Source organism: Sebastes umbrosus, chromosome 4 (genome assembly GCF_015220745.1).
Source record: "Sebastes umbrosus isolate fSebUmb1 chromosome 4, fSebUmb1.pri, whole genome shotgun sequence".
Lineage (NCBI taxonomy): Eukaryota > Metazoa > Chordata > Actinopteri > Perciformes > Sebastidae > Sebastes > Sebastes umbrosus.
The window spans coordinates 29,951,865-29,978,567 of record NC_051272.1 but is presented as its reverse complement, the minus strand read 5'-3'; the positions used below and the strand labels follow the sequence as shown (position 1 = coordinate 29,978,567).

At 39.7% G+C, this 26,703-nt stretch overlaps 1 protein-coding gene and 1 long non-coding RNA gene across 3 annotated transcripts; one reads left to right on the top strand and one right to left on the bottom strand.

Annotated features, from left to right (window-relative positions):
- Positions 1 to 2,281: 2,281 nt before the first annotated feature.
- On the bottom strand, positions 2,282 to 20,702 carry wfdc1 (WAP four-disulfide core domain 1). Of its 2 annotated transcripts, none has more exons than XR_005206738.1 (7): positions 20,196 to 20,702; positions 5,532 to 5,727; positions 5,325 to 5,408; positions 4,562 to 4,702; positions 3,782 to 3,841; positions 3,638 to 3,697; positions 2,282 to 3,539 (listed from the first exon to the last, which is right to left on the bottom strand). XR_005206738.1 is itself a non-coding variant. In XM_037768620.1 (7 exons), exons 1-6 carry the CDS (start codon positions 20,292 to 20,294, stop codon positions 3,639 to 3,641), a joined length of 630 nt encoding a protein of 209 aa, XP_037624548.1. In that variant the 5' UTR covers positions 20,295 to 20,698; the 3' UTR covers positions 2,282 to 3,539; position 3,638. The 2 variants fall into 2 exon arrangements, 1 of the variants encoding a protein (XP_037624548.1); XM_037768620.1 differs by having other exon boundaries at positions 3,791 to 3,841; positions 20,196 to 20,698.
- Positions 20,703 to 23,349: 2,647 nt separating this feature from the next.
- Positions 23,350 to 25,783, top strand: LOC119487600. The gene is made up of 2 exons (XR_005206741.1): positions 23,350 to 23,714; positions 25,461 to 25,783. It is a non-coding gene; the product is annotated as an uncharacterized LOC119487600 (long non-coding RNA).
- Positions 25,784 to 26,703: the final 920 nt, after the last annotated feature.

Here is a 26,703-nt window from a genome sequence, read left to right as displayed (position 1 = left end):
CTCTGCCTCCTCCAGTGCTCCACGTGGCATCTGCAAGATTTCAATGTGTCTGAAGGAAAACAACCAATCAGAGACACAGAATAGAAATAACAGCTATAGAACCATAATGACTAATAAATAATGACTAATAAAATAAGAATACAATAGTAAAATAGAATAAAATGTCCATATACAAGTCGAGTGTTCTGGAAGTTAAACAATGCAAAGAAGTAAATGCTGGATGGAAATACATGGACTGGGTGATTATGTGCAGTATGCACATGTAAATGGTATCGTGTTTACCGTGTTCACGGAGCCCATATGAACGCCCCCCCCTCTTGTGGTATTCACAACTTCATAAGTGGAAAGTTTCTGAAAGCTCTGAGTTCACGAGTTGTGACGTGTTTGTTGACGTTGTCAGAAATGGCGGAGGCCATGGAAGTACATTTTTAGGTGCATAATAAATTAATATATTGTCATTTTAGTTGCATATTGTTTTTCTTTGTAATTTTATAATAGGTCTGAGGAGGTTCGAGGCCTCATCATTTTCCTCTGTCATTATGCATTTATTGCATTATGTTACCCGCCTGCTAGCTCGCTTAATTGTTTGCCTCTGTGGCTTCTAGATGCCGGCAGTAACGTTAATATTGCCGTTGCTTAGCAGCGGTGTTCTCACGTCTTAACCACTTGAACGCCAAGCAAATCGTGTACACGACTTCCCATGTTGTAAACAGCAGCTCATGAGTTTCATTTGAATGCACCAAAAGTAAAAAGCTTGATTCGTGTAGGCAAACACCTTTTCCTCTCTCTTTCTCACTGTTTGGCTGATAAGCACCAGGTGGGCAGTGACACTTAATTCTGCCTCTAATGTGAACCATCTGTCTCCCATTGCCTTGATGCTGCATTTATGATTCATGATTATGTACACATATTCATTTATTACACATTTGTTCTTAACTAAGCACCTCTGTCCTAGAAGAACATATTTATTGTACAGTCACTTCATGTTAAATACATTTCATTTATACTATGTAGAGCAGTGGTTCCCAACCTGGGGTCCGGGCCCTTCTCAGGGGGCCGCCAAAGATCACAAAGGGTGCACCAGGATTTGTCTGCTCTGAGGCTGTCACAATTAGATTTGCACATGTATAACTAAAATCATAATAACACTTACTGGATAATTTATGCAAAAGTCTGTACATCAAACTATTTAAAAAGGTCTATTTTTTTTGCTTCTTGGTAGGCCACATTCTGTTTAAACCTGGTATTTGTGATAAAGATCAGCTTATGCTAATATTATTAGTATTATACTACTTGTAGAATTAAATTCCAGTACTGACTACATAGGATTTTTTCAGACTAAAGCTGTCCGGAATACAATTTTTGGGGTTTCGAAGCTTTGGTGAGAAATATTTGAAGGTATTCGAAGCTTTGTGACAGTGCCGCTGCCGCACTACTGTGCACACATGCACCTCTACACATAACAAACAGCAATATCTGTCTAAGAATAACTAATAATAATTAATGTTGAATATGAATAATGAATAATGTTTGGGATTATTACTTATTTCATGAACTATTTTGGGATTTATACTTTATTATTACATACTTATATAAAAAAACCCTGAAGCATTCAAATACTGCTTTGGAGGTCGATCACCATGGCAACGGTCGTAGCTTCGAAGCATTAGGTTAGCCCTATTTCAGACTTGTGTGATCCAAACATTTCCAATAACTCCAGAATGTTGTTAAGTTCAAATGTCAAAATGTATTGAAAAAATATCGATGTAATCATTTCCAAAATTCACAGCATATTTTTATCAAACGAAATATTCTGCAATCTAACCGCACCATAACTTACATTTATTTACAATTACAAAAAAATAACTATTTAGGCTCTAACACTATTATTAAATTGAAGATTTTGTTCAAGGATTTGTAATTGTTTTTAGGGTGATGACATCAGAAAATATTGAGGGTTGGTTTTTCTTAGATTCAAGGAGGGGGTGTCTATTTCTAGACATTTTGCTGATACTATCCTGAGACTAAAGACTCCCTGAAGTCTTATTTAGAAGCTACAACAAATGGAGACTAAACACTGTACTCAACTCACATTTGTTTCACCTAAATCTACTGCTACAGAATAATGACAATTAACAGGATAGAGAACAGTCTGTGGTGTAGTCATTGCAATGGCACTATGTTCTTTTTTTCCTGATTTGTCAATGTAATTATAGTCCTTAGTCCATTTGAGTCCTAAGATCACCTGCAAAAAACAGAAAAAACATCACAAAACTCAGACTGACTTCAACAATGTGGTTTATTTAGATTAAACATTACAGCACCAGTCAGATAGCAACATTCAGACATCACTTTAGCTCTGCACATAGAGAATGGTTACAGCGTTTTGTTTGACACCTTCAGCTTATTATGTGACCAGCTTATTCTCCTGTTATTATTATTATAGGCAGCGATGAAACTGAGCACCATTTGGATTGATAACAGCGACGACCTACATTTGACCGAAGCAGTTTGAGTTTTAAATATCTTCTATGTGCTAAAGCCCTTTTTATTAACATATCTGCCCTGCAACAGGGGAATGTAATGTGATGGTGTGGAGTCTAATAGAAAGACCATTATTTTTTTTAAATTATGCAGTATGATAATTGAAAATTATTGAAATGTTTGAACAACTTTATGACTTGTTTCACTACATTTATTTAAGGAAATTTATCACAGATATATACAACGTTAAAATTTGAAGGGATCATCCACCCCATGTCAGTCTTTTCAGTATAACATTTTGTATATTGTCACAGGTGGAGCATCTCTTTAAATCTTCATCTCTCTCAAATGAACCTTTATTTTGCTTTTGATTTTCATAGCAATGAAGTCACTGCCAGCATCTGTTGGCAGGAACTAATCTACAGCTGTTCCAGATTCTTAAAACAGACACAATCCACACACTCATATGGCATTTATTCTTTTAGTTAGAGTTATTAGTTTGAATATTAAACCCCATTTGGATTGGATTTAAAGATGAGAACCACTGCAGCTGGACTTTTTTTCCTATTTGTCTATAAAACGTTCCAGATATCAGATCAGGAAATTTGAGCACCGTACTTCTGAGAACAAGAGAGACAGAATGAGCAACACGACCACATGGTTTTGATTTCCACTGCTGACCAGCTGTAAGGTTAGAGGGAGTGTTTGTGAGAATAAAAATCTGTTTCAGGGCGGGCGAGGGTTGTAAAGAAATGAAAGAAAAAAAATATGAGACGTTTGATGAAAAGCTTTGGTGCACACCCTCTGCTCCATTCTTTCACAGACACCAGACGGAGAGACAAAAAACCCCACTTATTTCTTTGGCTGCGTGCTGTGGGTACGTCAGACTACGTGTCTGAGGACAGGCTGCAATATGGGGCTTTGCAAAGAGGAGGTAGCAACTGTAGGTCTGGTAAAAATGGTCTGATCCTGGTTCAGTTGTGATGAGAGCAGATCGAATGGGCTGATGTTTGAGGTTATGTTATGGTCGTAGCTGAGGCTGAGGTCAGGTTGATCTGAGAGCAAAAGAAAACATAAGGATTTGTCTAAAAGGGAGTTAAAGGTGCAGAGGTTTTTAATACGACATGATGGTTCAAAGTGGGTGAAAACACACCTCATCCCAGGTGCTTTTGATGATGTTTTTCGTAGCCCACTGCATTGCTGGAACTGGTACCTGTCAGTGAAATCATTATGTCAGGCAGATTAGCACCGATGTCTGATTCAGTAATAGCGCAGGTTATCAGGTTGTCCACATTACCTCACTTACCTAAGTAGTCCTTGTAGTCCTTGAAGTATTTGTGCCTCAGACCACGTCCATCTGTAAATAAAACGGCCAAAATAAAAAGAGCAAAATAACAGATTGACATCTGATCTCTATATCGCTGCACTTTTTTTTTTGCTTGAACAGCAATTAAGAGATATATAAAGTAAAAACGTGATGTTCTTTTGATTAGGTCATTAGTTTAATATTTCTGCCAACTGCGTCGGACACAGATCATAAGTTGAAGCAATCTACTGTGTTGCCAGGCCTCCACCCCTTATGGAGTTTTCACACTGTCTATACTACAGCGCCTGACTTCGGCTTCTGCTCTTGTCATAATTACTACGGTCGCTAGAGGTCGCTGTAGTCTTCTTTTATAACTTATTTTGGTGATTGTCCAGCTGAATAGATGATAAAACCTACTGGTGGGTGTAGTAGGCCCCTATTGACCCACATCTATGGGGCTTATAGCGACTGATAACGCCTATTTGATAGCCTGACAACAGTCTAATTGGATGTGCCAGGCCACTCCAATTAGTATTTTTTCAGATGTATTTAATAGGAGAAACTTGGCACCTAACAGCATGTGATGTGCCAAGAGATATACACAGCTGCTAGTATAGCGGAGCAACCTGCCCATGTCCCTTAGCTCTTTAAAAGAGCACACACTTTGGAGAGAAGTCCCATTAGATCAGACAAGCAGGAGATGATGTGTGTCAAAGGCCTGGATTCAAAGCCATATCATGGCCGACTGTTCAGCTATTTTAGCTACCATACCGGAGTTGCCACGTTGCTTGATGCACTGTCCCCGGTTGGGGATGCCAGCAGCAGGGTTTCCTTGGTTGATGATGTGGCACTCGTAGCCTGTAGGACAGTGAAGAGGCTCGTCTCCATCCTCAGTTGTGCTGCAGGCCTCAGCTAGTGGGCAGAAAACATACTGTGCATCAGAAGAAATGACAAACATGAAATGCACCAGGGTCATTTTGTGGTTGTGTGGTTAGTACGTATGTTTGTTTGTTTTATCTTGTTTACTTGTCCTCCCTCAACCTGTCATATCTACATTTCCCACTCAGAATGCCAGCATGGCATGCCAATTGTGCAAACTTCAGAATTGTTTTTATATTCACTGAGGAATAGTCAAGGGGAACACAATAATTATGCCCAGCTGTAATGCATCTTGTGGATGCATTCTATTTGAGTCTACTGAGACTATTGACAGTGGAGAAATTGGTCTCTTCGCCTCTTATGAAGATGGACTCCAAAAATGTGACTTTTACTGCTGATGTACTGACAAAATGTCAAAGTTTAACTACTGCATAAGTTAAAACAGCACTAAAATGTCACCCAAAAATGCACATCAGCGGTACACACATGACAGGAGGGTATAGAGCTAAGGTGAAACAAAACCAAAATGTGCTTAATGAAACCCGTTTTGTTCATACTCACTGAGCCATGGCTGGATTGCATTAGCATTTAGCATCTCTGACCATCAGTGACTGGTCAGGTGTGTGTGTGTGTGTGTGTGTGTGTGTGTACTCACCCTGCAGAACCTCCTCAGGGCCGTCTAACAGCCAGCCGTTGCCCCCCAACCACCGAGGCTTAGGCTGCACCAGCCAGTCCAACACTGTACAATACACACAGCCACAGCAACAATGTTTTAAAGACAGAAACAAAAAAACAGGCAGATTTCCAGGTAGTTTGAGGCCCAATTTGTGTGTGTAACCATCTGCCTGTTGGTGCTGCTGACCTGGTGGTGGCTGGACAGACTCCAGGCAGGCGTAGATGCATCCATTGTAGCAGCAGCGTTTGTGGCGCTCACACTCTGAGTCCGAGCGACAGCCTGGCACCTCACAGGCTCTCTCTGGCAGCATCTGGGGTGGCGGTGGACACCGGTCGTTCTTCTGGTGCTGTGTGGACTGGGCATGGTTGGGGTACTCGTAGTCCTGAGGGACAGATAAAAGAGACACATGTCCAATAAATGAATGAATGAGAATGTAGATGTGGTTTGGTCTGGTAGATGTTAAGATATTTCACTGGATAAGTGAACATTTTAGCATTAAGTTTAGCACCAGCATGGATCAAAATCTATTTATATAGTTAGGTCTGTAGGCCTGACTAGTTGATGTCATGTAGGTGCACATATATAAAAGTATATGGTAACACTTTATAATAACCATCATTTATAAAATTGTAAATTGATAGTTAATTAAACATATTTAATATGTATTTTACTGTTAACAAACAATTAAAAGATAATTAATAATGTTTAATAATTATTAGTAATGCTATAATTTCTGTTATTTTGTCATTAGTTTGTGTAATATGAAATAATTAGTTTATAAATTATATATTGTATCATAGCTGATAAGAGACGACAACAACTACATTCTGATTACATTAGTAAGCTATTTATTATCAATATATTGTTTCACACATTATAACAGTTTATATACTGTATTAAGTATTTGTTAGTGATTACCAAATAATTTGTAAACTTTTAAGAAATTGTTTGAAAAACATCTGTAAACATTACATTGATAGATGGACCAGAAACCAATTATCAATCATTGACAAAGTATTAACTATCTACATAATGTTTATAGATGCTTTACAAAGTATTTATTAACCATTTAACAAGGTATAATAATAGCCATCCAACTAATGTTTATGGATGATTAACAAACCAATTAATAACCATTAACAAAATGTTACAAATATCTATCTATGTAATGTTTATAGATGCTTTTACAAATTATTTCTCAAAGGTTTACAAATCATTTGGTAATCATTAACAAATACCTAATCTAGAAAATAAAATATTGTGTGTGACAATAAACTGTTGAAATAAAATAAATCATAGCATTACTACTTATTAGTAAACATCATTAATCATTTTGTTGTTTGTTTACAGTAAAATAACTAGTAACTAAGTTTAATTAACTATCAATTTAACATTTATAAATGATGGTTATGATAAAGCGTTACCAGTAAAGGTACATTTTTGTGTGTTTTTAAACATCATGAATGACACTTAACAATAAATGAAACCTCTCATTTGGTTCCAAACTGATAAAAGACTTCCCCGGATGTTCACACAGTGTGGTTATAAAATTATACATAGATTGCACTTTTTAACCACCAGAGGGCAGCAACTTTTCAGCACAGCAGAGAAAAGCAGCAGAGGCAGAGAGGTTTTGGCTTCAGTATGCATGCAAGCCTGCTAATGTCTTGACCCGGATTGGGAAGGTGATTCACTGTGGGAACAAACACTTCCCTGGTGATCCTGAGAAGGAGAACGTAGGCCACAGGACCCTGAGCCAAGCAAAGACACACTTTGCACACTTCGACGGCTTTGGCAACATTAAGTGTAGGCCTGCATGCACACGTGCATGTGCACAGATCTGTATCACAGCCATGGTCTCTGTGGTTTAATAGTTTTTTTTACTAAGCTGCTGCTCTTTATTAATTCCTGCTCATTGAATTGAATCATAGAATTTGTGGGTTTATACGCTTTCACACTGCTGGTATCAATTATCACAAGTTTTCAGCCACAGTGTAAGCAGCTATAGTTTGTTATCGGTTATATACACATGGGGAACATTACAACAAAATCCCAAGAAGCACAGCTGCCCTTGACTAAACATTAACTCTCAATCCTTTCTCATACACTGTATTTGCTTTTGTATAACAAGCTGCAGTGTGATCAAGTTTCTAGTTCACTCCACTCCTTTCTTGTTTCTGTTACATATAGCAATGAGCAACACTGTGCTGTTTACTAGCTGGTCTGACATCACTTTTATAGCAACCACTGGGGTGCAAGATGGTTACCTTTGAACCTTTCTACAGCACAGGAATGTATGTATCTAATCCTTTGTCAAAGCGTCATTATGGCTGTGCCTCAAATTTAATTTCTTGTCATAAGAACACATGCTGTGTCGACGGGCCAGCCATTAGGAATTATGGGCAGGGAGACAGACTTTCCAAAGCGGGCTCCTCATCCACGTTGACTCCAGGTCGTCTAGTTTCATATGATACCAGTATCTTCACTCTAGCTTTAAAACTGGGCCAGCTACAGAGGGTATCATTTGTACGTTGATCTTCGCCGGACATTCCTGGTGCTTCTTCACACTTTTCTTTGGCCAGAAATGTGGCCATAGCCTCTCTGATCCTTTCATTTTCTTGTTCTCTTTGTACACTGGCTTTTATTTTTTGAGCCCCTTATCAGGGCTTTCCACAAGGATTTGGAGTATAGCAAGCCAGTGGGAAACAGCAGCCAGCTATAGAGGGGTCATTGGACATGCCCCCGTAGGAGAAAAAATATATAAAAGCCCAAATTTGGTTCCTCTGGCACATTCTGCCACTATTCCATCATAGTCATTATGGCTTTTTCTTAACTGATGGTGCATTGTTGTAACTATCCATGTGATTTATTTTGTATTTATATGATTTTATTTTGTTTAGATCTTAAGTTTTGGGTGTTAATTACTTTTATCATGCAATGTAATGCTTGTAATCAAGCATGTAACCTTTGTTTTGGAAGGTGCTATATAAATAAAGTAATTATTATTATTATTATTATTATTATTATTATTATTATTATTATTATATTGTTTTAAACATAAACTCACTCTTATTTGATGGACACAAACAATGTTATTTTAAGGGAAAACATGATTTTAATCCCAGGTCTTATCTAGCCTATGTATTGATTTTAAATTAAGATGACAAGTTGATAGGTGTTTTAATGATAACAATAAATTGATTTATCATGTAAATACATTTAACTTGTACTGTCAGTGAAATAGGTCAGTTGGTAAATTGTTGTACTTGATACCATTTAAGGGTCAACCATAGACCTTTGACGGTGGGCTTGTATGTCGATGAAAAACAAGAACAACAAGAGAGTTTCAGTTTTCCTGAATTTATGTCTTTTCTGTTGTGTGGGTGAGTTTCTTTGACTTTCCAGTCACAGCCATTCATTTGGGAGTTTATCCCAGAGAGAGAGAGAGAGAGAGAGAGAGAGAGGTTTTGTTTTTTCTCTACACTAGATTAGTAATTAGATAATCAGCTTGTGGGTTGCACACGGTCATTAAAACTGTGCTGTTTATTTGGCAGGCTCACTGAACGCTCTTACAAACCAACCGGAAAAACGAAAGCAAATGTTTGGCGCGGACGGTGGTATCACACACACTGTATGTGTGTTCACTTTATACACACATTAATTCGTTCTGGCAGCTGAGGGCTTAGCGGGTGGAAGGATGGTTATTTTGGGGGGGGTCGGATGGGGGATTCACACCATGGAGGGATGGAGGGAACAATATGCGGCGGCTCTTACAGTCAGAGCTTGTAAAAGTTACTCTGAGACCCTGCATATTAGTGAAACTAGTTCAAGTTTTGATTGTACATCACGTGTAGGGCTAGGTTTCAAATTTCAATATTTTTTGGGGGACTGGCTGAAGTGTGTCTGTAAAAAGTGTATTGTTTAGAAAGTTGTCATTGAAGCCTTAGTCAGACTCTTAGCCTTGTTTACTTATTTCGTATTTAAAGCTGCTCTAATCAATATATTCATATTAGCAATGGGTCACTATGTGTAATGTTAAAGGTGACATTCATAGTGACAAATCCACAAAGAATTATCACCTGACAATACAGTTCCCCTCAGCTCTACGGAGCTTTTTAGCATCTTTCAGCTCATTGTTTTGTTTTTGAGACCCGCAGCTGCTTTGAGTCACTACTGCTCTCTTCAGCATCCTTTCCAGATGCAGCAGGCAGCTGTTTTCAGTGAAAAAGCTCTGATAAAGAGACTGTGACAACAAGCTAGTCAATATAAGGGAGCATTTGGCAGCTAAAGAGCCAGATATTTTTCTCAGGAGAACAAAACAGAGCTAAAATGAGAGTCAATAGTGGACTTACAATCATCAGGAGGCTTGACTCTAAATGACTCCGTGTCTGATTGATTGAACAATTTAGCATTTTCAAATGAATTCTTCAACTTTACAGTGACTATATCTGTACTGTGTTTGCAGAGTGAAGGAAACAAATAAGCCTGTGGCTTCACATACTCAGACTGGATTTGCTATGAATTTCCTCTCTGTTGTTTGAGATGATATAATGTGGAAAATCTCTCTGCTGCCAACTGTGTGTGTGTGCGGGTGTGCGTGCGTGCGTGCGTGTGTGTGTGTGTGTGTGTGTGTAGTATCTATGGTACAGAGTGGTGATCTGCTTCAGTGTAAGTCCAGTAAATAAGCCACAGTTCAGCGATATCAACTTTAAAAGATGATAGTATGTCGATGTTGTGTTATAGCTTTTTGCGCTGACCCCAAGAAGCCAAAAGAATCTAGTTCTGGAGCGCATTGGTAGCCGAGAGGTTACAGCGCATGCCATATAACCGCAAAGTCTCGGGTTCGATTCTGGCCTTGTGACTTTTGGTGCATGTCATATCTCCCTCTCCCCCAACACTGTCCTCTGTCAAATAAAGTCAAAAGGCCAAAAAAATCTTTAGAAAGAAAGTTCTTGTACAGCCCAGTCTCACTTCCAGCTTGTAAAGTACTGCCCCTCGGCATTGGATACCGACACACGGACGCAGCATTTAGCAACTGCATGCGACGCACTGGCCTTTCGACTATATATACTATGTATATTGACACGCCATTCCTGACACATCCAAAAGTAACATAAGAGGGGTACCCCGTGCGTTGGTCTCTGATGCTGAGGGGCACTGATCAAGAGGCAGTACTTAACGAGTTCGAGTGAGAAGGTGTTGTCTTGTAAAGTCTTAAAAGACAACCAATTTAGCATTGCACTAACATGGACAGTAAAAACAAATTGATGCAACACAACCAGAGATGTCATCTTTTTGTTATCCCATGCAATCTTCTTCCTTGTCAAAATCTGGTCCCTACAGTACCCACAATGCAACTTATGTAGCCTCAAGCAGAGACTAGGAGCGGGTTTAACTCCGCACGCCCCGATTTTTTTCATTTTCAAACTTGTAGTCTTCAGGATCAAGTGACATCACTTGAGGCAATTTATCAGATTTCACACAGCTCCCTCTGGAGCGTCAAAAGGCTTTTTACAACTTTTTTCATACAGCAATTCCAAAGACCTGCAAACAGACATGATATGTGTAAAATTGGTTACGTTCCCCTTTAAGACAAAATTAAACACTTATACGTTTCAGATGCATTTTGTTAAATAGAAAATGTTCATATTCTTTAGTGTTATGGAAAACTGTATGATAAAAAAAATGCAGATATCATATCGACACCAGTCTCAAAAAACCTTCAAATAATACCCAGCCCTAATCACTGGAGCATTTTTACAGTTAGTTCTGCATGTGCATACTCCCACACACTGTACACTACAGGTCTTTCAGACGCTTCATTCATGGTTCTCAGGAAGTAAGTGGAGCCAGAGTGGTTCACGACGTCTTCTGGTACAATTAGATCTATGAATGAGCGCTACAAAGTCTGCTGTGATTGGATAATGACATAATGACTTCTTGCCCTTACTCTCCTTGTCTCATATCCGATCTGCTTCTAACATCTCCTACAAAAGGTCAAGTGAGCCCTTCCTGTTTATGTGACTGTGTGTGTAAAGTGTGTTTGCTTGTACACATGAATACGCTGCAAAAGCCATTCATTCTTTAGTATTTACTTTACTGTATTGATCCCTGAGTCTTAGCCTTGCCAAATTCTAACATACTTTTTCTTTTTTACTGTACTTTTGCCTCCATGTCATTCAGCTCTTACTGTAACTACATCACTCTCAGGGCTCCTCTTGTGTCTTCTCCCCTGCCCATCATGTCTTTGTAGCTTTGCCAGAAGGGCCGCCATGCTGTACAGTACATCCTGAGCTCTTTTGCACAATCCTGCTCACATCTCTCTGATGTTCCACAATGTTTATTTACACTCCTGTCTGCTGTAGAGACGCTGCCAGCAGGCCCGTGTGGGACGTTCATGTCTATCTGTGGGCATGTTTCCCCCCCTATTTGTTTGTCTGTCTCTGTCATTCTGAAACACTCTCACTATCTCTCTTCCTCTTGTTTTTTTTCTTCCTCCAGTCATCGATCTCTTTGGTGTTGAAAAGCAGTCGCATGATGGTGGCGTTAACGATTAATCTCTCTCTTTTTAGTGCTCTTGCTGTGTGGTTTATGGGGAGTTTGTGAGGCCACTGGAGACCATGTCTGGATCCGTAACTGTACCGAGATCAGGCCGTTCATGGTTCCACGCAGAGATCTCAGACAGAGATTTTCTGCTTGCTATGCACTACAAGGATGCATGCACACCCAGAAACACCCAGACATTATGCACATACAGTACTGCAGGGTCAAGGTTGTGCACACTTATATGCATAAACAAGGAAAAGCTGTGTTCTCTCACTTAAAATGTCAAATCAAATGTGCCAGATCTCCCATGTCTGGTACATGAAGTAGCCCACAGCACACATCTGGTTAGCTTTTGGGTTGTCAGGACTCATTTCCTGTCTCTATACCAGCAGTCCGTTTGCAGAAAGATAGACAGACATGCAGATAGATAGAGACACTGCAGGCTTTAAACTGTGCGGCCTGTAAATCAGTGGGAGATGAGAGTTTCAATGAGTGATGGGAGGACATGCTGACAGACAAACAGGTAGATGCACAGCTTAGAAAAGCTGTCTTTGAACATACCGGCAGAGCGGTGATGTCTAACCTTGAAATGCAGACAAACGGACTTAACCCACATGAGGCGTGGTTTACACGACAGGAGGGAGGTTAACCATCTGTGAATGCAACTAATTACTGTTGGGAAAACAGTCTGAAATAGCGTCTGCTACCTGTCAGTCATAGCCTGAGGTAGCAGGGACTGCACCCGAAACTCATCTACTGTATATTTGGTATGCAGAGTTATGTCTGTGGTCTCACATACTCAGACTCTGTTGTTAGTGATAATATAAAATCTCTCTGTTGCCAAATAAAAGGAATGTCTGGAACATCAGAAGCCCTAGGTGAAAAAAGTGAAGCAGCAGTTGATGTGGAAATGCGTTCGTGTTTTTGGTTTGTGTGTATGGTACTGAGCGGCAACCTGCTTCAGTGTAATGCGCTTCTGACCAGTAGATTCACATCATCTGACTGGGATAAGTCCCCCACACACACCAGTTCATGAAACTACTGGTTAACTGGATGACTGACTGACTATAATAACTCCCATGTTTACAGAAAAATTTACATATCAAAATATTCACAAAAAATATCCCCAAATGTAGACGCCATTCCCGTACATTTATGCAATTTTTTGCCTACCGTGTTATAGAAATTATTGTGAGATATGTTATTTTAATGTATGTCTATGTGATGCGGCTGAACTGTGAGCTGGGCCTTGTTACCATGCTGTACCAGAAACAAATTACACATACTGTACTTATGTTGTTTGGTTATTAAAGTGAAGTGAAGTGACGCAAAATGTTTTTAAAGCAATTAATTTCTTTAACGCATTAAGGCAATCGAGCTTCGGCCGATCTTTGGTCGAGGTTGTAGCGAGCTTAGTTTTAAAGCTAGAGTGAAGATAATAAACTAGAAAAACCTAAGGAATCCATGTCATACTAGCTTGTCACGAAGGAGGCTAAATAACGCTCCAAACATACGCTAAATTTTGGTGAGGAAAAACTGGCATGGCCATTTTCAAAGGGGTTCCCTGACCTCTGACCTCAAGATATGTGAATGAAAATAGGTTCTATGGGTACCCACGAGTCTCCCCTTTTTGACCACTTTATGATAATCACATGCAGTTTTGGGCAAGTCATAGTCAAGTCAACACACTGACAGCTGTTGTTGCCTGTTGGGCTTGAGTTTGCCATGTTATGATTTCAGCATATTTTTTATGCTAAATGCAGTTCCTTTGAGGGTTTCTGGACAATATGTGTCATTGTTTTGTGTTGTTAATTGATTTCCAAAGGAGGGTAGAGAGCCTTAAGGACTAACTGCTAAATAACTCGCTAGCCAACTGGGCTAGCACTCAGTCAAAATAGCCTTGGCACGCATCAGCTGTTTAAAGGTCACATCTGCTTTTAAAATGGCAAAATGCCATTGGAATGAGATAGAAAATCTCTGATATTAGTGGATTTGTTTGCAGGGGCATAGAAATTCTTGAGAAGTTTTCGCATCAAGTTCAACTTTGGTGAACTTTGACCTGCGAATTTGCGCTGTTGACCAATCTAGACAGTGCTGATCTTTGAGTGGACGGAGAGCCGGAAAGTCCAAAACAGAGGAAGTCAGCTTAACTTATTAGCTGCTTTGCACCATTCACTTTTATTTGACCTCCATGTGTCGGACTATAAACTGCTCCACAAAACAGGCATGATTGCAGACAGTAATTTTTTTAAAACTGTATGAACTTATTGTCCCATTACCGACTGAGATAAGCTAGCAAGTTTGTTAGCTGGAGAGCTTTATTTTACCTCTTCAGTAAATTTTGTATAGAGATCAGTTTAGGGAGATGCTGCTATCGGTCAACAGCACAAATTCGCAGGTCAAAGTTCACCAAAGTTGAACTTGATGCGAAAACGTCTCAAGGATTTATTTGCCCTGCAAACAAATCCACTAATATCAGAGATTGTTCATCTCATTCCAATGGCATTTTGCCATTTTAAATGCTGGTGTGACCTTTAAACAGCTAATGCATGCCAAGGCTGTACCGCATTTGTCATGCATTCCCAGGACTTGTCAACTCTCAGCATTAAAGGCCACAAACTATTTGAAAGTTTGTACAACAGCACAGGTAAAAAGTTTCCTGTTCTGTTTTCAAGACAGATAATCACAAACAAACTTTAACATTGAAAAGAGTAACTTGACCACAATTTCCCTCAATAGCGATGAAGCAGGACAGTCAGGCTGAGCTGCATGTCAGTATGTAATTGTGTAATTCAGTTACATTTAATGTGTGATTAATTAATTAATGTGTGAGCTTCTTTCTCCTCTTTGTCTCATCATATTCTCCATATTATCTGCCACATCACCCATCATGCATTAATCCATAAGTGTGAGAGATATCAGCTGGACAGGGCTCTGCTGCCGGCTGTGTCAGGCTGTCTCTTTATCTTAACATGCTGCTGCGAGCCGCACAAAGATCATTCTGATCCTGCATGCGAGTCAAAACAAAATGCTCAACTAGTCAAGCGGTGGAACAAAAGGGCATGAGAAAGAAAGCGAGAGATGTAAATATAAAACATACGTCCATAATGTAACACGGCGAGTGCTGCCTGCCACGTAGGCTGAGCATGTGATGTTATGATTTTAAAAAAATGGCTAAATATATATATTAAGGCTGACAATCGATTTAAATATTTTATCGCATGATTTTCCATAGTTAATCACAATTAATCGCAAATTAAACACACATTTTCTATCTGTTCAAATGTACCTTAAAGGGAGATTTGTCAAGTATTACTACTCTTATTAACATGGGAGTGGGCAAATATGCTTGCTTTATGCAAATGTATGTATACATCTATTATTGGAAATCAATTAACAACACAAAACAATGACAAATATTGTCCAGAAACCCTCACAGGTACTGCATTTAGCATAAAACATATGTTCAAATCATAACATGGCAAACTCAAGCCCAACAGGCAACACCAGCAGTCAGTGTGTCAGTGTGCTGACTTGACTATGACTTGCCCCAGACTGCATGTGATTATCATAAAGTGGGCATGTCTGTAAAGGGGAAACTCGTGGGTACCCATATAACCCATTTTCATTCACATATCTTGAGGTCAGAGGTTTAGGGACCCCTTTGAAAATGGCCATGACAGTTTTTCCTCGCCAAAATTTAGCGTAAGTTTGGAGCATTATTTAGCCTCCTTTGCGATAAGCTAGTATGACATGGTTTCTACCAATGGATTCCTTAGGTTTTTTCTAGTTTCATATGATGCCAGTTTCTTAACTCTTAAAACTGCTTTAAAACTGAGCCTGCTATGAGGTATAAATTGCAAGCTGTGTTAACGTGTTATCGTGTCTTTGAGATTTGTTTCAAATGTAAAGTGCGTTACAAATAAAATGTATTATTATTATTATTGTTATTGTTATTATTAAAGAAATTAGTGGCATTAAAACTAATTTACGTTAACGCGTTATTATCGTGTTAACTCTGACAGCCCTATTACATTTTGTAAACTAATCTTATCTTTACAAAATATCACTTCCTTAAAAGCTACAAATTTCCATCAGTGAACAAGCAGCGTGTGGATTTGTTTTGTTTTACGTAGTGGCCCCAGGCCAAGTTAAACAGCCGGCCAGGACACGAACAGGAAGTACACATGTTTCTGAGCATCTGCAGGGCCCCTGTTTAAATACCAGGTGCTGTCAGAATGGTCCACATCAAATAAATGAAAACTGTAAAGATTTATGGTGGTAGCCTCAGACACTGTTCGTGCTCACTGACATGCCCAGCTAAGTGTCTGAGCCAGACTGTGTTATGGCTGTATGAGACGAAATAATCTGTGTGTGTGTGTGTGTGTGTGTGTGCGACTTTGCCATTCCACCTGTTTTCCCATCCACCCATCAAACGCGTTTCTCTTGATTGTAAGTTACCGTCTCACGCCTGTTTCTTACCTCTACACCCTTATTACATACCATGTGTTATTAGGCAGGCATTCCCCTTGTCAAACACAAAGAGGAAATTAGGAAAGTGCCACTGGTGACCTTTGAACCTCGTGGCAGGGGGAAGGTCTAGATAAGAAAGGATGGAGGAGATGACTCTGATCCCCAAGACAATCTGACCCAGAGGTCAAACACACACCCTTCTGGTAAGAGCTTTACATGTAAGTCAGATAAAGGAAGTTAAGGCCAAGTCTGCAAAGACAGCAAGATATAGAGGCAAAGAAAACATAACTGAAAATATATTTTATATGAATTGTGAAAGTGTAGATTTCATAATGCAAGTAAAAAATATTCTGCTTACATTTTGATAATACATTTCCAATCTACATTTAGGAATGTATTCTTATTTAATAAATAATACATAAAATATGATTCAGGTGATCATAGTGTGTATTTAGAAAAATAAACCTGTGTGTGTGTACAGTATATGTGCATGTATGTATGTAAATATATATGTTTTTATTTATTTTGATTATGAGTTTGTAATATTCAATATCGTCTTTTTTTATTTATCTACTAACTATCTCCTGTGGGTCTCTCTTAATAGCAAGAAAAAATGGACATACTATATTTAATATTACTTTCATATTTACTCACCTACCATCAACCTGTCAATTTTCCACTACACTGTCTATTCACTTATTTTCTAATTTTTTTTTAATGTATTTTTTTCTGTTTTATCTGGTTAAAAGTTTGCAATACCGATGTGATATTATTTTATCTTTTTTTTTCTTTTCTCTGTAACTATTAGTACTGTGTTTACCGGCATCTCTGTAATCACCCAAACATCTTTACCAACCCCCCTGAAAAACGTGCAAATACAACATATGCTTTATATTACATCACAACACTACATCATTATCACCACCACCACTTTTCTCTCTCTAACTTTTTTTTTTTAATTTATTTTTATTATTATTTTTTTAATGTACTTTTTTCCACTCTCTCCCTGCTCTACTATTCATACAGTAATATTTTAAATAAATGGAAAAGAAGGGAGAGGGGGAGGGAAAGGAGATAAATGACAAAAGGGAAAAAAATATATATCAATAAGTAAATAGATATATTAAAAAATAATAATAAATCTTGTGAAATCTAGTGTAATTATCAGAGGAATGCAAGACAGGTACTGAGCATGCTGGTGGCCTTTAGTGCGTTATGCATTTTTTACCATTTTTCCTTTCAAGACACACTATTGCATAGCGCAGTGCCTACGTGAAATACTCAGTGACTATAATTTGTCTTTCTGCACGGCCCCAGTGGTGTTATGAATGAGGCTGAGGTGTGTGTGTGTGTGTGTGTGTGTGTGTGTGTGTGAGGGGGAGGTGATTAAAAAAAATGATAGATTGAAAGATGCAGAGATGAAAAGGTTCAGAGGGAAAGAGACAAACTCCATCTGCACAGCCGTCTCAGCATGTTCCAATTACAGCAGCTTTGAAGCAGAGTCCAGCAAGACGGTGCTTTTGGCCCATCCTGAGAGCAGGAGGAGACGAGAGAAAGAGATTTTGAAATAGGGAAAACGGGGGGTGGTGTGCACATGGGCGAGGGGAAGGAGAAAGCAGAGTAGAATGAGGGCGAAAGGGTAACTGATTCATATGAGAGACGGGAAGAGGGATAAAGGCCAATGAGGGCATAAACCAGTTAGAAAGTGAGAACATAGAAGCACGAGAGAGAAAAAGAAAGAGAAGGCAGCACGCTACAGTGAGCCCTTGTTAGGGATGATCAATCAGCTACACTGAGCTGAGCTAACAAGCAGGGGCCCGGTCTGCAAGTTCAGTTCCTGCCATAATAATCCACTACAAACACACACACACCCACACACAACACACAGAGACAACAGTTGTGCATCCTGTGTGCCCTTCAATTACTCATATGGAAAAATCAGCGACTTATTCCAACCTGTTGCACACTTCACTTTCTGTTCCTGAAAAACTGAGAAACTCTCCTGTCTATGTTGATTTTTCATGCTTCAAAAATCAAAGCGCGTCTGCTCCCAAACTGTTTCTTTTCCAGCAGTGGAAGACAGATTCAGATTTTCTACTCGAAGCAATATCACAATGTAGTAATGCTCCATTGCAAGTAAAAATCCTGTATTCAAAATGTTACATAAAAGCACAGAACCATTACCAGTAAAATGTATGAAACGTTGCAAAAGAACTCAGCAGGATATCCTTTTTTCAAGGTGCTACATTATTATTAGGGAGTGTGATGTTGAAATGGAGCTAATATTGACCACTTTATAAGGTCTGGTCTATAACAATTCATCATAATCTTAATCTGTAATCCAAGTAATAATTATAGCTATCAAATACATGTAATGAAATAAAAAATATATTTCCCTATCCCTTAAGTAAAAGTAAAAAGAAGTATAGCATAAAGTGGATATACTTAAGTAAAGTACAATTTCTTCAAAAACACACTCAATTGCACATATCTGCACGGTAAACAAAAAGTGTTTTTTTGACAACAGCCGCTGCCGCCATTTTGGACTGAAAACGCTTATTATATTTATAACATTTTATTGTTCAACACAGGCCATTTCAGTAGAATATGACAATCAAATAGAAATAATGTTGTTTTACTTTTTTGCGGCACTTTTTAGGCAGACTTTTTACTGGTGGCCGGTAGTCGCTTTCAGTCCAAAATGGCGGAAGCGTAGCTTTGCTTGGAGCTGATATTGCAATGAAACGAAGAATTGACTTTCACTTCTTGGCACTATACTTAAATGTTTTTTGTGGTAAATATAATGCTACAGATGGTTAGCTTAGCTTAGCTTAGCATAGAGACTGGAAACAGGGCGGTAACAGCAAGGCTGTTTTTTCAATCCATACAGAAGCCAAAGTGGAAAAACCACATGTACGATTTATCTTGTTTGTTTAATCCACACAAAAAAAAAATTCAAAATGAAATACGACAAGTTGCAGTTATGTTCTGGATGTCACTGCTCCTGGCCAAGAAATAGTGTGGCACTTAGTATTATTTTCCAGCAACTTACCAAAACGTGATAATAGTGTGTTAAGTAGAAGTGCACTCAGAGAGCGCAGACCTTCGCCAAGGCAGGTTTCATGTACGTCCCTGCCCCCCTGGGGTGGCCTGTGGTGTTAATGCACAGAATCCAAAAATCGAATGGATTGTTCATTGTGCCGCACCCCACCCCTCCAAAAAATGTCATTAAAATCCATCGCGGACTATTGTAGTTATCGTCCAAACGGACAAACCAACAAACAAACCAACAAACCAACGCCGGTGAAAACATAACCTCCTTCTTAGGCCTTTGGCCTTGGCGGAGGTAATTAGTGCGCTTTAGAGGTGCTGGTAGGTGGTGGAGCCAAGCTCGCTGTTTTGCGAGCTGTTTAACTTCCAGTCTTTATGCTAAGCTTAGTTAGTCAGCTGTAGGCTGTAGCCTTATATTACCCAGACAGACATGAGAATGGTACTGATCTTCTCATCTAACTCTCGGTAAGAAATAAACATATTTATATTATACTTGGTTAATTTACACCACTGCTCTTTTCACTACTGGATCAAAACACTCATACCAGGCAGTCAACTTGACCACCTCTCACCTCGGCCACAAAACTGCTCTCAGTGTGTGAAACCGGCTCTCTGCAACAGAGCCGGTATTGTGCTGTAATGCTGTGAGCTTTCACCTACTCCCACTCTCGAGGATATTCAGAAAACAGCCACAAGATAGAGATAGCGATAAAGAAGAAAGCTGCACACTCATACGTACGCATATGCAAAAAGTCAAAGGTGAGGTTATAGCAGCCCCACCTTTTGGTTGAGTCCTCTTTTCCTGATTCTTCTGGCATCACTTCCTGTGGACAGGACCAACAGGGACAGCAGCAGCAGCAGCACCACAGAGCCCGGCATGGTCTGTGTCCTGCACCCCAGCTCCAAACTCTTTCTGCGTCTCCTCCCTTCCTGTCTCAGAGGTATTCCTCCTTCCTCTGCTTATTCCAAAGTTTGTCCTTTCACGCGTCCGTGGTGCCTTTCCGGCTGAAGCAATAACTCCCTGGTGCTCATGTGCAGCCAGAGATTACACAAGCCCTCTCCCTCCAACGGGACCTGCCTTTATATCCGCCTGAGGAAAAGTGCAGGGCAGAATGACAGAGTGGAGAGAAGGAAGGGGAAAGTACAGAGGGGATGAATGGAGGCAGTGTAGGGAAGAAACGAAAGAAGGAGAATAGTTAGGGGAGCAGGGGAAGGGAGAAACAGCAGCTGTCTGTGCATCAGTTGTTGAGAGCTGGAACTGTCTGCTGGCACAGCATGCGCACATGTCTCTGGGAGAGAGGAGAGGAGGGGAGTGGAGGGGAGGGAAGGGGGTGAAAGAAGGGAGGGGAGAGTATTAGATAGGGTAGTTTGTGTGTGTGTGAGACCTCCCCCTTGCCCCTAGTTGCATCTCGCTGCACATCTGGTGATCTTTACGTGAGTTTGACAGAGTTGTGTCAAAGTGCGGTCGGGGCATATTTTATATTCTGTGGCTTTGCCTCACATGTTTTGCTTGCGTGCGGTAATGTAGGAGGGAAAATAAATGACTTTGCTAAGTGTGGGGTTTGGAAATACTTGTTGACTGCTATAGCTCAGAGTTCCAGCATGAACTGTAACCATTAACTGTCCAACATCCATGTTTACATTTTTCTTTAGGGACAGGATATGAATGATTTATATGACAGTGTGGGAGGGAACACCTGGATGTGTATGAATGTGTCCATGTGTGTGCATTCCTGTGGCTGTATGACATGTTCAGTGAGGATAAAGTGTGATTTCAGTGGCATTGACCCATAAAAAAATGAAAGCATGTGGTGTTTCAGGGAAAGGGGCCTCTCTGTCTTCCTTTTTCACAACTTCCCAAGTTGCAGCCACTCAAACTAGGACATCCCCCCGTCTCACCCCCCCACCTTACCACTGGACCTTTCTCCCCTTCCCGTCCCCTCCCCTCACTCCATTCTCAGTGTCTTGCACTGAAAGGGAGAAAGAATGCCAAGCCCGCACAAATCTCAGTCATTATTAGTTTTACAGGAGCAGGGCTCATGTCACTGGGAGGCCCCGGCTTCACTTACACAAAAGACAGAGTAAAGAGTTAGAGTGGGAAAAACGAGAGAACAGAAAAGGGGGAGGTAGTGGAAGAGACCACATGGATATGTGAGACATACAGAGAGATGAGCCTTTCCATTATAGTGCAGAGGTGCAATTAAAGGGATAGTTTGGGTGTTTTGAAGTGGGGTCGTATGAGGTACATTGGAGAAGCAGACAGGAGTACCGGCACAGGAGCAAAGCAACTGTAGCCTACTGCTCTGGACGGGGCCAGCAGCAAAACGTATTTTAACCCCCGAAAAGAAAGATCAATCAATATCCCTTTAAAGGGACTGTTTGTAAGAATCCAAAATGCTTGTTAACAGCGACACCTGTGGCCGTTAAGTCAACGAAAGTCAGCGTTGGTCTCGCGCTTGTGCTCGCTCTAAATAGACATGAACGAGCATCGCTCAAAACAGTGAGGCGACACACGTCAGCTAAAACCATAATTTCACTCTATATTTCACCTGCTTGGCAGTAATGTTAGCTGACCAGACGAAGGTCTCTCTATGAATCAATGCTGATCCTAGTGTTGGGTTTTCCTGCTTCAGCCTCCCGACCGCGGCTGGAAGGAGACACCGGCACCGTCATCTACTGTAGGTAATACACTAAATATGAAGAAGTACCTTATACTGTACAACCCCACTTCAAAATACCCAAACTATCCCTTTAAGATATTTTGTAAAAGTTTGCTAAGCTCTGTTCCTCTTAGTTACTCGTGTTACGTCTGTCAAGCTTCTGTTTTTGGAAATAATGTAGTTTACTCCGACCAAAATTCTCAGTAATTTTGAGAGAGATAGACAATAGCAGGCTTCTCCTTTCTAGCTGCCGACTGCTGATTTTGTTACCTGAAACTACAACACGTTCTCATCCCAACTCGTCACATATTGACGTCACTTTGTGGTTGCAGTAAGCACGTGGTTAACACTGTGAATTCAAACAAAAACACTTGCTTAGGTTTAGGCAACAAAACCACTTAGTTAGGTTGAGGAAAGAACATCATGGTTTGGCTTAAAATGAATACGTTTGTAAAGTGAAAGTGAGACTTAACGGACGGGACACAAACAGCGGTCTCCTGGATGAAAGCCCTGTGTTTGCTGGACCCATCCACCATCCCTCCCACTCACCCTTTTTTTCGCTCTTTGAACTACGCCAACACATTCCCGACCACTTTCTCTGAGCGTTTCATATTGACGCGGACGGGTTTACATTGTAGTTAATTGAAAACCCGATGCTTCTCATACAGACGCCCTGGGAATGAGAACGGGCTGGAAACTACAACTGTAGCCAGTAGATTTTATACGCTGTAGCTAGCTACCTAATGAAACGTTAGCTCCGTGAGTTAGCTTAAAACTTTTTAACTTTTCTAGCTGATTCACTTTAAAACGAGAGAACAATACATCGAAAATTAATTGAAACGAAGAATACTTACTACAGATACAAAAATAGGTGTTAGATTTTAGATGGGCCTGCTATACGGTGGAATGGAATGAAATTCACTAGAATAAAAACAATATGTGTTGTATTATCTTGTTATGCTTTTGTAAAACTGTACCACACCCTGATCTATCTGCAGTTCTTCCACAATTAATGGAGAAAGACTGCAGCTGCACAGTTTCCAGTAGTAGACAGTGTGCTGCTATTCCCAGACAAGTTCTCACATACATCATCCACATCATCCTCCTTCCTAAATCTGGAATGTATACATGAATATTAAATAAACTAAACAATTGCATTCATGAACAGGACAAGGGGTGAAACTTTCACACATTCCAGACTATACGGATACAACTTTAAGTGCATGGCATACACATACTGTAGCCTACTGTATTGTAACTCCGTACACACAAAAGAGCTACCCAGATGTGGCATTCAGTCTGGATTCAGCATTCATTCGTACAGTTATATATGACAGAAATGAGAGAGAGGAAGGAACACCTCAGAGATAAAGTCGGCTGATGATCAGTGTGTTCAGAGACAAACTCTCAGACAGAAATTCCTTTCATCTGAGAGACCTTCTCTGGAGGCATGGACGCGTTGTAGCTGTTTCTGCAGGGTGGAGTGTCTGCAAGTCTCAGGGGGCTTCACATCACATGCTTCTACTCTCCAATGGTCAAGATTAATTCCAGTCTGATTCATGGCGTAATAGTTCTGAGATGGATCTGGCTCAGTGGTCAGAGCAGCTTCTCAGCCACATGTGACGATTAAACGAGCACAGTAAGTATGGGTTTATACAAGCCAAATGGGAATATGCGTAGCATATGTTTCATAATGAAGTCCAGCTTGTGCATCTGGATGAGATATGTGCGCTTTAAGGACAGAGGTTTAGGCAAAAGTGTTGATAGTGTGTGGTTTCTATGTCTGTGTACTCAAAACATTAACAAGGTGTAATATACAGTATGCATTTATTACAATGGTTGCTTCTGTTATTCACCATATTTCTAGCTGAAATGAGAATTTTGTGAAAGACATTAACAGGGATGTTCAGTGTAAATATTCAAAAATGCTTCAATCTTCAGCTATCATAAATGTGGAATATTGCCTATGAATACATATTTTGACATAGGAGAAGGTTTTTATCCACAGTCATGCAAGCAGCACTGTCAGGTTGTATAGGCACAGCGGTGTTTTGAGCTAAATGCTAACATCAACATGCTAACATGCTGATGTTTGCCAGACAACGTGCTAGTATGCTAACATTTGCTAATTAGCACCATAGACTTTAAATAAGAAGTGGACGTAGTAACCGTGACGTCACCCTTTGGTTTGTGGACTGACGTTTTGAAGCCTCGATCTCGGCATTTTGTCTGTCACCATCTTGTTTTTTTGCAACCAGAGGTGACACGAGAGGGTGGAGCTAAGTACAACTGAACACTGAATAAGTCATTTTAGGCGTCCAAAATGTTACAATCAACTTTCGTGAACTTAAAACACACTGTGAAAGGGTTAAAGTTGTAAGACGAAAGCGCAGACAACCCCCAGACCAGACAACGCCGTAGTAGCGACCTGTCAATCACAAGGTAGCCACACCCTAAAGCATACCCTGCTTTATGGTCTATTTGACTCTAAATTGGACCATAATTTACTAAATGAACATCATGCTGTATTGCAGAAGACTTGAAACTAGCGATTGAGACCATAAACTCATGTTTACAATGTTAACTGAGGTAATAAATCAAGTGAGAAGTAGGGTCATTTTCTCATAGACTTCTATATAATCAGTCATTTTTGACAATTTTACAATATTATTGTAATTAATTTGGCATTTTCAAGTAAGTATGTGCAACAAAGCAAGCTAACAAGGTGAAAAACAGGGCAATTATTATTTTATTGTTACTAGATGTTTATTAGGACACTGCTCTGGTGTGTCGCTCTTGTACCAGTGTGCTGAAGCTTGAAGCAGAAGCCTGTCAAAGCCATTCATTCCAAATCAGGGCAGTCAGCCTGAGGGGTCAGAGGTCAGCTGTGATCGGTTGGTTTGAACTAGGCTGCTTGATTCAGAGTGGGGTGAAAGTTGCAGTTACAGGCTGTATCCTCTCAACACATATGCAGTATGACACATTTAAAATACTTCAGAATACAATCCTAACTCATGCCTGCAGAATTTACTTGATCATACATCCCTATTTATTCTAAAGTGATTTCATCCTGCACTGCTGTGCCAAGTCCTTACAGCACTTTGACTCAAAACCAATTTTCTCCCTTTTATGTGCTGTATATCAACTCCAATAAAAATCTACTTTGCTCTGCTTTTACTGTCTCACATATAAAAAGTTCAGCGAGCATCGACTGCATTCCAGCATTTGGTTTTAATGTGCGTCAGATTGAATATAAACCTCGAGCAGCTGAAGACAGCAGATAAATATCTGATCTGATAATGTACCATTGGATCTGTGCTTTTTAAATTACGTCATTTGTGATGTCTGAAATATGATATACTGTTGCTTTTTCATGCTTTTATAGTTTTTCAACACAATGACATTGATGAGTTAAAGTGGGACAGCTGTTTAAAGATGCGGGCTGGCACTGGCTGATGGAAAAATAAGAGAAGAGGAGGAAGATCAAGGGGGGAAAAGGAAGAAAACAAGAAGCTGGAGGACAGGAGAAATGCAGATGGGTCGATAAAGGGAGAAAGAGGGTTGTGAGGAACGATTGACAACAGACAAAGAGAGGTTCACGTAGACCAAACATCTGACTGAGTTCTGTACCGTCTCTCTGCCTCTCATGTCTGTCTGAAGTCTTTTTAAGCTTGTATCATAAAACAATCAGTGTGTTATTATGAAGAACCAACGAGGGCCTATTGTGCTTATTTTCAGGTGCATACATGTATTTGGGGTTTTTACTTGAACATGATGACTTGATGATGATAATGTTCAAAAAAAGCTTTATTTTTCTCATTTCATTCTCTTTTCTATTAAGAATAATATAAAGAATGTAATGAAAATAAGGGGTGAAATGCATAGAGAAAATCATGCATAAATACATGCATAAATACACACTGTACATTTAAAAATAAATATAAAGTAAATAAAAATAAATGCAAAAATAAATTACAGGGAAAATTAAACAGAAGAGTAAATAAATAAGGGGAATTAATACAAAGATAAATTAATAAAAATTTCACATTTTATCAATTAATTAATGACTACATTCATTTTAAATATTTTTGCTTCATTTAATGACATGTTTTTTACGTATTGAATCCTTTATTTTATTATTATTATTATTTTTTTTAATATTTTTATTTTATTTTTTTATTTTGGCAGGTTCCATCCTTCATACTTTTCACCCTCTAAGCACCTGTACCCCCTCCCGAAAAGCCCAGTCTGCTCTGATTGGTCAGCTGCCCTCTCTGTTGTGATAAGTCAACTGAACCAAACTCTTCGGACTCTGCTCGAGCTCCGCTCTAACTATCTTTGTTTGAGGGTGTGCCAAACTACCCGCTAGGCAGTTATTATGCTAATGTATTACTTGATGACCAAGTGACCATGCTACTGAAGAAAAGGCGGGACTTCAAGCAAGGTGTTTCAGGCAGTTCAGGAGCTGTGTGTTTCTGTGGGGGAGAGTAACTCGCTTATGGCATTGAGTTTGGGCCTTGTAACGTTGCAGACCTTTTACATGCACAAAAAACTAAAGAAAAGGGAATGAGCACAAACACACACTGGGTCCTCTTTAAATTGCCAAAATCTTGCAAACTTGAATATGG